Raw genomic sequence first — 16129 nt, 5'->3', positions numbered from 1 at the left:
AAAAAAAAAAAAAAAAAAAGCTCTTCAAGTCTTTGATAAATAATGGCCTCCAATAAAACTACCTTGCAAAAAAATGGGAAAGAAACAGAATGGAAAGAATAAAAAGGTTGAAGAGGCAGAGCCTGAAGAATTTGTTGTGGAAAAAGTTCTGGATCGACGAGAGTAAATGGGAAGGTGGGGTAGTTCCTGCAGTGGAAGGGATTCACAGATGCTGATAACACTTGGGAACCTGAAGAAAATTTAGATTTTCTTAATTTCTTAATTGAAGCATTTCTTAATTCTCAAAAAGCTGGTAAAGAAAAAGATGGTACAAAAAGAAAACCTTTATCTGACAGTGAATCGGATGATAGCAAATCAAAGAAGCAAAGAGATGCTGCTGACAAACCGAGAGGCTTTGCCAGGGGTCTTGATCCTGAGAGAATAATTGGTGCTACCGACAGCAGTGGAGAATTAATGTTTCTTATGAAAGGGAAAGATTCAGATGAGGCGGATTTGGTGCAGGCAAGATAGGCAAATACGAAGTGTCCTCAGATTGTTATTGCTCTTTACGAAGAGAGACTAACTTGGCATTCTTGCCCAGAGGATGAAGCTCAATCATTGTTTGCATTGCTTTATATATATATATATATATATAAAATATGGGTCTTGGTTTTTGATTGACGAGTATGAAGAAATAACTACAGTCTAATAAATCAAGTTTGATATGTTCATTTTGAAAGCAGTACTGGGAGAGTCGTGGGGGGGGGGCTTGCATCAATAGTGCTGGTTACTCTGAACAAATAAAAGCTTTCTCTAGTTGCTTCCTTTATCAGAAGAAAACATTTGATACCATGGTATATCATTTCCTCTGCATTAGAGAACAGCTTTTCTCAATGCTAAGGGAAATTTCCATAGCCATTATTCAGTATGAACTTGTGTTTAACTTTTTGCCTAAGGACCATTCTGGGTTGTTGGGGTTTTTTTTTAATTTATTTCTGTATGTGTATATGTAGCATGCATATGTAAATGATTTTCTTTGTTTTTAAGTATTCACCAAAACAAAAATCACAGGTAAGCCCAGGAGTCTGCAATACTATCATTCTGAGCAATGTAAGAATAGAAAATTTTCCTGAAGCCATAATGTTTCAAATTAGGTAGTTGATTCTTAATTTGACAATTTAAATAGATAATTTAAAGGCAGCCACGTCAGAATCTGTATGTATAGTCATATAAATGCAAAACTGTATTTACAAAATTTCTAAAAGGAAAAGTTCTATCATTACCAATAACCTCCCCACTCCCATGAGGAAACTAGACAAATCCTGGTGTGTTCTAATGAGGTAAACAAATAAGACTTAGTTAAATGGTCATTAAAGATTCCTCTATGCTTGGCTTATAGAAACCTTCTCAGATGGTTTAGCCATATTGGCAGGTTCATACCTGTTCACATAAATGTGTGAACAAACGCTATAATCTAAACTATTGACCTGCATATTTTTTCCTTACCCCAACTCATTACTTACATGTAGACGCAAACTTTTTAGTATTTGGGTTACTGGTTGAGCAGAAGCCATAAAAAAAAGTCATAATAATCAGAATGTGATCCAACTACATATTGTTTACTTTACTGTAAATAATAGTGATCAGTGGTCAATAAATAGTTTTATATTCCCTAAAAAACAAATAAAAAGACTATGAAGGCCCACTCTGATAATCTCCTGTTATTTCTACAGAAGAGGGAGACCAATCCCAAATTTATACATGGCCAGGTAATAAAAACAGGTCTATAGAGTATAATACTTTCTGGGAAGATAATCTCATTTTATTTTATTTTTTTTTTACAAAATGCATTAAAATATTTTTGTTATTACTGGTCAAGAACTACATATTTTCATGTTACATATAAAACATAAACAGAGGGATATCTATAGTGATAGTGATAAAAGTACTATGTATAAAGGGATAATGATGCTTGAGAAATTATTAATCCTTCTTTTCTCTGTGACCTAAAAAGCCAAGCTCTTGGTCAGATAGTGGCTCACACTTGTAATCCTAGCACTGTGGGAGGCAAGGCAGGCAGATCCCTTTGAGGAGTTTAGAGATCAGCCTGAGCAACAGTGAGACCCCGTCCCTACTAAAAATAGAACAAATTAGCTGCCTGTGGTGGCAGGTACCTGTAGACCTAGTTACTCAGGAGGCTGAGGCAGGAGGATCACTTGAGCCCAGGAGAGGTTGCTATGAGCTAGGCTGATGTCACAGCACTCTAGCCTGGGTGACAGAGTAAGACTGGGTGTCAAAAAAAAAAGTCAAGCTCTTAACATAGTAGTCACTGGTGTATTTTTGAGACCAGGGAGAACCTCTGCAGAAAGAGAGTTTCTGCCTTAACCAAAGGAATCCAGATTGCTGGTAATGAAAATTAAGAGGGTTCTGTGGGATTATTTAAGGTAACAGATGTGGAATAAAATCTGCAAGTGTTACAGTGCATCTGCAGCAAGTGATTAAATACTTTTGGCTGTCAGAACCACATACAGTCTTATGTATGCACTGTTATTACAAAATCATATAGTGTGTTGGTTATTACTGGCTAGGGAAATGGCAAGAGGAGGGCAGGAGGATACAATAAAACAGAACGGCACACACCGTCCATAATAAACCTAACTATAAACATGCCAGAGTGAGAAGTTTAAAAGGAAACTCTGGAATCAAAAGGCAATCTACTCATGACTGACATGACAACCCCATGGCAAGGTAATTCCATCTAGTGTTAGATAGCTCTGATTAGTTTCATAAAAATAAGTAGAAAATATTGTAACAATTTCAGCATTTTCTGAAAAATGAATTCTGTAAACCCAATATTTCTAATTCAATAGAACTATAAAAATGCACGTTATTTTCATGAGTATAAGTAATAAATATACATCTATCCTAATAGTAAGATCACCACTGTATAGGAGCACAGCAGTGATGTGCAGAATCTTTGAAAATAGTATGATATTTCTTACAACAATTTTTCCAAAACCATTGAAAACAATTCTATTTTGACCTCTCCTGTCCCAAGTAATACATAAAGGTACAAAGGTGATTGAGTCATTCATTAAGTGGCCATAATATAATCAAGTCTAAAATCATTCCTAAGGGCATCTTATACCAGGAAGAGACCTGAAGGTTCATCTACTACTGCAAACTGGGTGGTGGTAACGAATTCAAATGTTCACATAAGGATGCTTAAATAATTCTGAAAAGCAGTGTTGCTGCTTGCCATTCATCAGAAATGCCTAATATGTAATAAAGCAAAATGCCTAATAAATAATATTGATGGAATCATTAAATCAACATTTACATAACTACTGAGAAGCACAAGATATTACCCTATGAAATGAATAGATGTTGCCCTATTGCTCTGGAAACCACCTCTTGAAAAATCTGATGAGATTCTGATGCTACAAATACTGAAATATGGAAATAATAAAAAAGATCATCTCTACATGTGAAAAATTAGCAGTAGTATTTAAAATTAAATATAATTAAAAGTTTAAAAGTTTCATCATTTAGTCATTAAAAAGGTATTTATTTTGCAGCTATTAGCATGTAAAGGGGAATTTAATACATGTATGTAATTAACTATTAAAAGTAGCTTCAAAAGTATAATTTCAAAATGAATCTATAGGCTGGGCACGGAGGCTCATACCTGTAATCCCAGCATTCTAGGAGGCCGAGGCAGATGGATCCCCTGAGCTCATAAGTTTGAGAACAGCTGAACTAGAGTGAGACCCTGGCTCTAAAAAATTAAACAGCTGGGCATTGTGGCAGGCTCCTGTAGTCCCAGCTACTTGGGAGGCTGCAGCAAGAGGATCACTTGAGCCCAAGAGTCCGAGGTTGCTGTGAGCTATGATACCATAGCACTCTACCAGTTGCAACAAAGTGACACTCTGTCTCAAAACAAACAAATAAAATGAATCTATAAATATTAAAATACATCTATAACAAGAAGAGATAACAATGAGCCAAGGGATTTTTTTATTTTAATTTTATCCATTCTTCATCTCTAGTACCTTTTACTTCAGTAGAGAACTTTAAGTTATTATACCTTCACAGAATCTAAGAAAACCATTAAAATTAGTCCCCTAAATAGTTTTCTTGCTTCAACCACATTAATTCTTTCATTTTTTTTTTTTTTTTTGGTCTAGCATATATTTGGCACCAATCTATATTTCTAAACATATCACTGCCTCAAGTCTTCCTTCAGAGAGACCAACGCTCCTACACTCCAGCCCAGGGCCAAATCCTGCATTTCCTCATCATGACCTTAGTGTACCTGAAGTCCTGGCTCTCCTCCCTATGCCTACATACCTGACTCCTACCCAAGGCACCCACAACACTTTCTTCGGTCAGCTGGGCCAGTGTTCACGTCACTGACACCACCTGCAAAGCTATCTGTATGAAGCATCTCTTATCCACTATTTATTCTAGTACAGAATTTATCAGTTCAACTGTACTACAGAAACGCAAGATTTTTTTATATCACTTTTTTATATTCTAGTACTTTTATCCAACTCCTAAACCCCAACCATCACAGTGGCCAGAGAATTATCTTTCCAATGTAGGTATTCACCAGCACCTGCTTAAGTCAAAGACGTATAATAGCAACGATGTATATAAATTAAAAGTTAATGATTCTTTAGTAGTATAAGAACTGTTTGGACCATATAAGATTTTTGAGAAGCTATTTTTTTTCTTACAATTTCCGAGGATTTACAATCCAAGATGGAGGAGTTGTAAGTTGTTGTCGTCCAAGAGAAACAATGAGGAGTTTGTCCTAGATGTCACACATTTCCAGTGTGTCCCCAGGGGACACTCAGCCCATGACAAGTCACTACAAATCCATATTCAATTTTCTGTCTATACCAGTGGCTTCTTAAAAGCAAGAGAGTATAGCCCATATAGTAGGAACTCACTAATGACTGATCTAGCACCATGATTAGCTGCAGTAAACACAATTAAAGAAAAATGTTTGCTAAGTACAAATGTAAACTTTAAGTAAACTTAGTATATGACTATGCAATTTTAAATGAGACTTATGGCCAAAATTCTCAGCACTACTTTACAGAAGTATTAATCACAATAATAAAAACACAAATTTCAAGAGAAACCCTATGAGGACAGAAGGGTGTGCATGGGCATGGTTTTTATACATCATAGACCAGTTCTTGAAGGAAAGACAATTTTGGAGAGGGAAAATGAAGAACAAAGAGAATTTTTTTTCTACTTTCCATGATTCCGTATTACTTCTTTTAAATTACAGAACATATATAACTTTCAAATAAACTCCTCCATACCCACACCACACACAAGGAGTAGTCTAATAGCAATTAAAAACATCTAACTACTGTTAGAATGAACTAGTTGAAAATTTAAATGTTAAAATTTACATTTAAATATGAAAGAAAAGACAGGCTAACTAGAGGTCCAGTGGGGCTTTTTTACTTTTTTAACTTAATTTGTCTATAACAATGGACAAAATCCTTCTTAACTTAGTATTTCCTAATTTAAATTCTTCTTTTATCTATGTGTGCAATGCTTCTATATATTAAAAGAGAGAACTACCCAAAGGCATCATCCATCCTTCCAAACAGTAAAAAGAGGCAGTAAAACTCTCTTCCCAAGGTACAAGATAGTAATAAGAAAGCTTCTCATTAGATGTTCAATCAAAGAAGCTCCCTCTCCACAGTGACTTTGACTAAAACATACTTTATAGGTAAAATGTTCAGTCCTCATAACAGAAGTTGCACTCTGAACACCATCTGGGCATCACACCATTACTCTCCTCCCTTCTGTCTTCAGAGGACTATTTCAAACCATGTGATGAGAGTCTCTTGGAGTTAGAGACCATAGTATCTCATTTTCATATATCAGGCAACTAAGATAATGTAGAAAATGGTAGCTTCTGAGTGAATAAGCAGCATTTTTTTCAAATAGTATATATACTTGTAGATATCAACAGAATAATTCAGCTATGACAAAAAAGAAAATAATATTTCTGTACCCACGAGATAGCATTTTTACTTTACAAATATATTAAAAACATAAATGATAAAGACCACCTTGATGGATAAATGACTCAGAAACCAATCTGGTTTTATACCAGCCCAGGGATCATCTTTGGAGTTACTCGAGTGACCTGCAGAAGTGTGACATCGTGTCCTTAAAAGATAAGAATAGAGGAGATGTAGGCACAGGTCACTGGGAGTAGAGAGTGCCTCATCCTGTCCTGCAGGCCAGGGGAGTGGTGCACACACCTGGGCACAATCTAGTTTCTACATATCAGTGGTGCATCAGAAAAATAATTTTTTTCTTCTAAGAACCAAGACTTCTTTTACTACCTAGAAGTATTTTGGAGCCACACCACCCACCACCTTGGAAAGATGAGAGGAGATTTCCTTGTCCTACTATCCCTGCCATCTAGAAGACCCTGTCCATTTCATTCCTCCCCGTGAAGAGTCAGTCTGTGCTCAAATCTCCTGGTGAAATGCATCCTTGATCCTTTGGCTCCATCTCTTAATTTTTTTCTTCTTCAGTTCCTCTCCTAAGATTCAATTTTTCTACATCAAGCTCCTGTTTTCCATATTTTGTTAAGCTGGATACATCTTTGTGGATACTTATTGCAGGAGGGGAGTGGATTTAGGATAAATCTCCTTGAAATCACAAGTAAGTTATGGTTCTGACAACACCCAGACTCTCATGACCTTTGTATAAATGCAGTAAACCATGAAATAATTTGAAATTTTCACTAGCATAGTTATTTTAAAGGAAGAGAAGGAAGAAGAAATTAGTTTCAGAAAAACTTCCACAGATTTATAGGTTTAACTTTATTGAAACCAGGTAATTAATTCCAAACAGTTTTAATACTTCCTCAACTTCAAGATCAAACCAGGTCACCAAACAAAGAAAACTGCAAAAGGGCAATGCACTTACCTGAGGGTAAGGTGAAGTCCTAGATTTTGACTTTGAGCCAGAGAGCCGGGACTTGGCCCCCTTTCTGTTGTCAGTCATGGTGGGGGTAGAGCTGCTGGCATAGGAGAAGGCAGGTTTGGAAACTGAGATCTGATCCAGGGAGAGCTGCAGCCCTTTGTATTCTGTGTCCCTGCAGGGTGGAAGGACAAAGCCCTAATCAGTCACCACGCAAATGGATTCACGTATTTGCTCATCAGGAATGACAGTAATCCTTATTTGAGAAAAAAAAAATGCAAAAATTGGCCATGTAACTAGTTTCCACAAACATCTAGGTTATTCTAGAAAAGCCAATATGTAACTAATTTGTGTGACTGTAGCTACCACATGTATCACAACAAAATTATTATGACAAAAAGAGAGAAAGTCTTGATTAAAAACATATTTCCTATTATATTTATCAGTTAAGTAGAAAATAAACCCATAATTCAAATTTTCTTGAACTTTGACATGTTCATTGGTGAGATATGAATCAGAAAAACTGTAGGTTCCTGTGTGGGGTGAACTCCACAGACAATGCTATGATCATCTGATATGATCTTCTTATTGGCAAGAAGAATGTCTTATACCAGCTGTTCTAAGATCAATCATTCTGGTAAACATTCCAAACATTCTTAAAGCCAGCAGGTTTATAAGTAGTTAAAAAATCCCTTGCAACAGGGTAATTCAATTACCTGAGGGTACATGTTACCCCAGTTCCTTCCATTCCTTTCTCAGTTCAATAGTATTTATTGTGCCAGGTGGAAATATAAGAATAATAGGACACCTATAACTCCTGCCCTTGTGTAGAATATAATATTCGTCTCTATTTGGGAGAAGAAACATTAAACAAATAAACATACATAATAACTGCAAGTTGTAATATGAAAGAGAAAAGCATTAACGTTAGGAAGTTCTTTACAAGGTATTGCTTGAGATATTTAGGGGCTGACGATGCCAGCCTTGGTCCTCAGCTGCTTTCAGGCAGCAGTGGATTTCATCTGACTTGTAGTTTTTCATCAGAGGATACCACCCTACCTACTGGCAGCCAAAATAAAATGTTCTGGAGAGTCTTCTTTATGAAGACTCGTGAAAGAATTTCCTGTCAGGTTTCAGAACTAGCAGGGCTACTTCTGGGTAACTGATTTCTTTTTATCACATGGAACACTATGAATCACGAAACTCAGCACATTTCCCTCTTTGCACTAGAAGTCAAAAGGCCTTGAGCCCCAAATCTGATTTGTGATCGCCTCTATCTAGCAAGTGTCCAAAGTCCTCGTGGCCAGCATTTTGTGCAACAAACTCCACCAGCTTCCTTTACTTTCCTTTTCCTTTAATTCTTTAATGGGTTGACTTCTGTAAAAGTTTTACATGCCTTTTTTTTTTTTTTTTTTTTTTTTGCAGTTTTTGGCCAGGGCTGGGTTTGAACCCACCACCTCCAGTATATGGGGCAGGCGCCCTACTCCGTTGAGATGCCTTTTTACATGCCTTTTGGGGTTAAGAAAAGTTTTTTTGGTTTTTTTTTTTTTTGAGATAGCATCTCACTCTGTCACCCTGGGTAGAGTGCTACGGCATCCTAGGTTACAGCAACTTCAAACTTTTGGGCTCAAGACATCCTCCTGCCTCAGCCTCCCAAATAGCTGGGTCTACAGGCAACTGCCACCATGCCCCACTAGTTTTTCTACTTTTAGAAGGGACGGGTCTCACTCTTGCTCAGGCTGGTCTCGAACTCGTGCGCTCAAGGGACCCACCCACTTCAGCCTCCCAGAGTGCTGGGATTACAGGCATGAGTCACCATGCCCAGCCTAAGACTGGTATTTAAAACTTAAATTAATAAAATTATATATGTAAAAATGGCACTTTTCCATGTATCAGCAAATATTCGTGTGTCTTCTTTTCCTCTTCCCTATTAATTCTTCTACAGCAAGTCAGGCAATCGTAAAAGTGCGATTTGATACTTGAAAATCGCTAATAGAATATATGTTAAGTGTTCTCACCACACACACACACACAAAGGTAAGTATGTGCAGCAGTATATATGGTAAGTAGTTTCAGTTAGACATTACACGAGGTATACAAGTGTCAAAACACCATGTTGTATCCCACAAACACATATGATTTTTACGTGCCAATTTAAAGCGGGGAGAGTACATAAATAAAGCAAGGAACAAAAACCAGCTAAAAACTATTCCAATAATATCACTGCCACAAAACAGCCCAGTGATATATATCAGCAAATTACAATGCCTTCATATCAAATAATTCATTCACTCAATGCAAGTTAAAAAAAAATTCTTTTTACATAGTAGCAAAAATTTAAAAGATGGGCATGCAATTTTTCTTTCATGTTTGGGAAGTCTGATCATACCACCAAAGCTCTAATCAACTCCCTCTAAGGCAGCAGTTCTCAAGCTGTGGGTTGCGACCCCTTTTTAACAATGAAAATACATTGCAGCATTAGGAAGGTTGGCATTAAGAAGGTTGAGAACCACTGCCTAAGGGCAACACACACTCTAAGCACCTCCTTAGTCTAAAATGCAGCATCTTCCAAAAATGTGGCTCCTGCCTATTTTTCTAACAAGATATCCATCTTACTTTTTTTTTTTTTTTTGGCTGGGGCTGGGTTTGAACCTGCCACCTTTGGCATATGGGGCCAGCACCCTATCCTTTTGAGCCACGGGCACCACCCATACACATCTTATTTTTTAAATGATTATGTCCCGCCAAGGACGCTAAGCTCCTAAAGGACAGAGTCAAGAGATAGTTTGTCACGTTGCAGTGGTCATTTGCAAAATATTCCACATAAATGGAAGAGGAAGATAATAAGGACACCACTAAGAAAGATGTTTTCCCCAATAAGTGCTAATAACTTGCAACCTAGCAGCCTTTCTCTATGGGAAAAGACTCAGATAGGCTGCTGGTCCCCTGACCCACCTCCCTCAGACAACAGCAGCCATGCAAACTGGACGCCGGAGATGGAGCCCCCCTCCCCAGGCACCTGCTGCATCAAATGCCCTTCAGTCTGCAGGGCAGCAGAGCATCAATTTAGTCCCCACCTGACAGCACCTAGACTCACAGTGAAAATCATGCACCACTGAAAACATACCAGATAGCTTTGCAAATCCATTCCTAATGCAACATCTCAGCCCAGGGATTCCATTGCTACAAGCAGGGATTAAGCAAGGATTCAATTTTCTCCTATACACTTTCAGACCCTTCAAAGGTATGCATCTCATATTGAAAAAGTCTTCCCAAAATTTTTGCATAGCTTCAATGACAAAAGTACTCCAAATTGAATAGGTAGGCTTAAATAATACTTTAAAACCAAGAAATGGTTTTAAATTTTGCATATTCACATGAAAACTTTAAAAAATATTTGTATGAGAAGAGTTACACAAATACCCTTGTCAAATTAATAAAAATATTAATGCTTTGGTGCACATCAAAAAACATAAAAATAATCCACCAAAACTTAATAGAAAACCATGACATCAGAGAGCTCAGGGCTTTAAGCCAACCTCTGCCTCTATCTGTGTAGGCCTCAATTTCCTTTTTGTAATTCATATAGATATAGTAAGATTTCGATGAAATACTATATGAAAACTCATACCACAGTGCCTAGAACATAGTAAATGGTAAATAAATAGTATGATTTTTACCTTTCGAATTCTGTGGCACTTTTGGCACCTGACCTCCCCAAAGCAATACGTTCACTTTGATAGTGATTATAATACATTTCTTTATGGAAACCTTATGCTGTATTCTTTCTTTTCTACCACAAACTCCTTTTTAATTTGCTCTGTTACTTTTTAGCCTCTAAACTCTATTGTAGTATCACCAAAAACATGTATTAAGGTAAATTCTTTATTACTAGGTCAACAAAAGGAGACCATCCAGCAACACAGTCATTCTGAGAGGGAGATGGCCTTCCTCCCTCTCTGTTCAAAACTCCAACATCTCAAAAGATGGGTTAGGATTGAAAGCACAATGAAAACGCACACTTAACGGCATTTCAAGTGTGGTTGATGTGCTGCCAAGAGCAGCTCTGAATGGCAGATTCCCTAAGAACAAAGCATTTGTTTTACTTTCAGAATTCCATTTAATCGAGCATTTCATTTGTGTAGTTTAAAGAACTAGATGCTGATGGCAATCACATGATGAGTTCTACTGCCCTCCTCCACACCCAGACCCAAAGAGGAGTCTGGGCCTACTTGTCTTCCTTCCCCTTGCTGAGCCACATTCTGGTATCACACATGTTGTCAAAGTTAAAAGTAAATTTAGTAGAGCCATTTATTTAATGCTTCCCTGTGGAGTGGGACAAAATAAAATACTCAGCTGCACGAAACTCAGACTTTGAGATGAGTTTGGTGAGGAATTTGTAGCTGATTTTAATAGATGAAGGACATAGTGCTGCTCCACTTCTAAAGCTTCTTGGAAAGAGCCACAGAGACACTGTTTGGGGGCCCTATCGAGGGCAGCTCATGCTGTTCTCGCAGGCATAACCAGCATATGGAAAGAGGAACTGTGGCACAGGACATTTGGCATGTCCTTCAAAAGGCTACTGAGAAAAGTTTACATTTTTTTTCTCCCTTTAACGACTAGTAGAGAGTAGCAGACATCTTCCTCATACCTCAGCTCCAAAAGCAATGGGAAATGGGAAATTTGCAAGCACTAGGACTTGCAGCTTGTCAATCTCACCCATATTTGCACAGACCAAAGTAATCCTCTTATTCTATTATGGACAGTCAGAAATCATTCAGTTTGCAGAAGTAACCATCTGAGTCTACTTTAAACTTTATAATAGTCATGTACATATTTGAAATAACTCAAATTCCAATAGAGAAAATGGGGCCATTTTTGCATCATTGCCCTTCCTCAGCCTTCTCTAAAGCAGTACATCATGACCACTCATGAGGAAAATGTCAACTTACTATATGGGAAGCTCAGGGTGCTGCCCTCCCATAGCTAATAGACAGTGTCTTCACCACTCACAGGGACTGTGGGCTTCAGAGAAATGCATTAATATCACTTCTTTCATTTCAACTGGAAGACTGGCCTCCACAATACCAATAGACAAGCTAACATATTTATAAATTTCAAGCGATTAGGAATGAGTGTAGAGAGAAGCAATCAACAGTATTTTATCAGTTCATGTTGACTTAAGATTCTTTGTAGGAATTTTTCTCTTCCACTCTGCCATACTCTATTCCACTTTCATTTTAGGCAACTGAGCTTTTGCTCTACTTTGTCAATTTTGGGTCTGCTAGCCATTCTGGAGCTTCTTTTGTTGATTTTATGTTATGTGACAATTCTTAAAAGATGTTGCCACATTTCCCAATTGAGCTATTTTTTTTTAAAACAGCTGAAGGTGATCAAATTACCAAAGAAAACGTGGAAACAAAGACATACAATTGATTTGGCTCCAAAGGCACTGATTGAAATAAGCAGCGGATTGCATTAAACTGTGATTGGATTAAGTGGGAAGACTGTGCCTTACACTAAATTTTTTAATTGGATTCTAGAGTCACTGTTACACGAAGTGCATGACCTTCTTTATATTCTAGCAGAGTTGCCGCCTGGCCACTGGGCAAAACCTCTGAGGAAAGAGACTTATTTCATGCTTCATTTTCAGGTTCCTCTGGAGCCTGATAGAGACAGCTGATAGGGAGGACTCCATACTGTGAGGGGCACACAGACTAAGCCAATCTGCTGGGACATTAGGCTAATGCACCCTTGGAAATGCAATAGTTTCATACTAATAAGTGGATTTGTGTTTGCTCCTGGTAGTTTTCTCAATTTGATTTGGTGATTTTAGTAGCTCCCCCAAAGTCTTTAGCTTTACATAAATAAACATTGCCTCTGCCTAGAACCCATCTTTCTCCTACATTTTGAAGGTTTCATCCAACATTCTATGGAGTGGATGACACCACAAGGATAAGGAATGGCTCGGGCACAACATTTTACTATCATATTGCAATTTCAAGATGGAAAAACCTGGATGTAATCAAAAGGCAAAAAGTAAGACAAAAAGCTGCACTGTGTTGATAAGATGTGGCAAAGTCAGCAACACCAAAAATAAACAAATAGGACATGATCAAGCTAAAAAGCTTCTGCACAGCTAAGGGTACCACAGCTAAACCAAACTGACAGCCTTCAGTATGGGAGTAGATATTTGCATGCTATTAATCTGACAAAGGGCTGATAACTAGAATCTAGAGAGAACTAATTATTTATACATAAGAAAAGAGCAAATAGCCCCATTTATAAGTGGGCAAGAGACCTGAACAGAAACTTCTATGAAGATGACAGATAAATGGCCAACAAATACATGAAAAGAATGCTCATTGTCCCTAATCATCAGAAAAATGCAAATCAAAACCATACTGAGATATCATCTAACCCCAGTGAGATTAGTCCATATCACAAAGTCCCAAATCTGCCCAAGCTGGCATGGATGTGGAGAAAAGAGAACACTTCTACACTGCTGCAAACTAATACAACTTCGATGAAAAGAAGTATGGAGAATTTTCAAAGAACTAACAGTGGGCCTTCTATTTGATCCTGCAATCCCTTTAGTAAGTATCTACCCAGAAGATAAAACTCATTTTACCACAAGGACATTTGGACTAGAATGTTTATTGGAGCTCAGTTCATAATTGCCAAGATGTGGAAGCAACCCAAGTACCCATCAACCCATGAATGGATCAAGAAACTGGTATATGTATTCCATGGAGTTCTATTCAGCCATAAGAAAGATGGAGACTTTACGTCTTTTGTGTTTACCTGGACAGAGCTGAAACACATTCTTCTTAGTATCACAAGATGGAAAAGAAAGTATTCAATGTACTCAATACTAACCTGAAACCAATATATAAACAGCTTCAAGTCCACACATGCACAATGTGAGGGTGTTCAGCACCCTGCTGGGTGAAGGGCTTAACTACAACTGGAACTTTACCTTAGAAATGAAAACAATGTAACCTAAAAATGTATACCTCCATATCAATCTGAAATTTAAAAAAAATGTAAAAAGACAAAAGCTAGCCAACAAATTAAAAAAAAAAAAAGATGTGGCAAAGTCAACCACCTTTGGAACAAAGATTGCATAATATCTCCATACCAACCTGTGAAACAGGCTGAGATATAACAAACGCAGACCTGCCACCACTGCTTCTAAATCTGTTATCTTATCCTCACACACCCTGCTCCTTCTGAGTTTCTAACCATTTACTGCTTCTACAACTCACTCAGCATTTCTGAAGCTCTTACTTACAATGTGGTCAATGTCGTATGTTGACAACCAACTCCTAAATCCTTCCCTTAACAGCTTTTATTTACTGTCATTAGTTTTTCACACAGGACACTTGCTCAAGAGCAAGTGATTAACAGAATAATTCTCCTCACAATACACTTTCACTAGGCTCAAATCCAAATGACTGGGAACTCAAAAACTGGCAAATCTTTCTACATAAATGAGAAAGAAATATTTGCTAAGTAGACGAGTTTATATGAGAGATTCTTAAATTCCCAGATTGTAACAAATAATGATCATTCTGAAGTTGTGTGAGGCCCTAAATCAAAGAGGCAAATCATATTTCACAATTTAATATTATGCACATTAACCAAATACACTTATTTTCATCAAATTATAATTCAGCCACAGCATATGTGATACTTAGGCAAACTAGAATATGAAATTAATTTCATCCTCAGCCATTTATTTAGAACTATTATAATTGTATCAAAGGAGTTAGGAAAAATAGTGGTTTAAACCCCCCCAAAAATAACTTGTACAAATCAATAGTAAATACAATATCTCTGCAATAGAAAAATAAGAAAAGGATGTGAGCAATGCACAAATTGCTGAGAAACATTTTCTATATGGGTTAGACTCATGAGTACTAATCTATATGAATTAAAGCAGCTAACAGATGCAATATGTATTTCAAATTGGAAAAGATTTTTTTAAATGATAATAAATCACAATGAAGATAAAGTGTCATTTAAAAAATAAATGGGCGTTATTATATACTACTAGTAAGAGAGTAAACTGGTAGTGTTTATCAAGCGCTTTAAGGAATGTTCATATTTTAAATTCAGTATAGAAGTCCCCCTTTATCTTAAGGTGGTACATTCCAACATCCCCAGTAAATAAGTGCCTGAAACTGTGGGTAGCACCAAACCACAATGTGTATGTATATACATATTGTTTATTCCTATAAGAACATATCTAAAATAAAGTTTAATTTATAAGTTAGGTACAGTAAGAGATTAACAACAATAACTCATAATAAAACAGAACAATTATAACAACATGTTATAACAAAAGTATGGTGAATGTGCTCTCTCCCTCAAAATATCTTATTATACCCATTGTCAAACCCCAGTTGACTACAGGTAACCAAAATTGCAGACAGCAAAAATGCTAATAAGGGAGTCCTGCAGTAAGTCCACTTCTAGGAATATGTCTTATGAAAATAATCAAAGGTAAATATCAAAAATCTGTATATAATGGTATTTATCAGAGCACAATTTCTTGTATTTAATTGGAAATGACTAAATAAAAAGAAAAAAAAAGTAATTTATCATTACTAAATTATAGTATATACATGTGACGAAACACAGAATATCTCAAAGGTCACCCCTAAAGTCACCATACATGGGGAAAGTGAGGAATTGTAGCTAAATGTATCTTTATTTTCAAAGTATTCATTATAAAATTGTTACAAATATTTACCAAATATTCTATGTCTTAGCCACCTCTTTGTAAAATTTTGTAATGACTATTTTGTAAATAAAGTACATCTAAGTATAATTTCCCACTTTCCCTATGTATGGCCACTTTAGGGGCAACTGTTGGGACATCCTATATCATGTAGCCATTAGGTATTTTTATTATAATGACACAAAATATACTATGATCAAGTGGAAGAGAGTTTCTTTTTATGTTAACATGTAGTATGTATGCACAGAGAGAAACCATAAAATATTAAGGGTGGATGTTTGGAAAATCTATTAAAGGTGTTTTTCATCTTCCTTTTAAATATTTCTGCATTATTTTAATTGTTTCTATAATATGTTTGACTTTTTAAAAAATATTTTTGTAATACTACTTTTATTTTTTTTTTATTTTTTTTTTTAAGAGATAGTGTCTCACTTTGTC

The 16129-nt window shown here is 36.6% G+C and overlaps 1 protein-coding gene and 1 pseudogene across 1 annotated transcript in view; one reads left to right on the top strand and one right to left on the bottom strand.

Moving 5' to 3' along the window:
* Positions 1 to 16129, bottom strand: part of SIM1 (single-minded family bHLH transcription factor 1) — a 77127-nt gene that overhangs the window by 27042 nt on the left and 33956 nt on the right. Inside the window, exon 9 of the mRNA XM_003798207.1 lies at positions 6952 to 7120. Coding sequence (XP_003798255.1) covers positions 6952 to 7120 — 169 coding nt within the window. The remainder of the gene's footprint in view (positions 1 to 6951; positions 7121 to 16129) is intronic.
* Positions 43 to 660, top strand: LOC100952447 (annotated as a pseudogene).

Source organism: Otolemur garnettii, unplaced genomic scaffold, assembly GCF_000181295.1.
Source record: "Otolemur garnettii isolate 467f Iridium unplaced genomic scaffold, OtoGar3 scaffold00132, whole genome shotgun sequence".
NCBI classification, from domain to species: domain Eukaryota; kingdom Metazoa; phylum Chordata; class Mammalia; order Primates; family Galagidae; genus Otolemur; species Otolemur garnettii.
The sequence above is the reverse complement of the archived record's forward strand: the minus strand, read 5'-3'. Positions and strand labels throughout refer to the sequence as shown.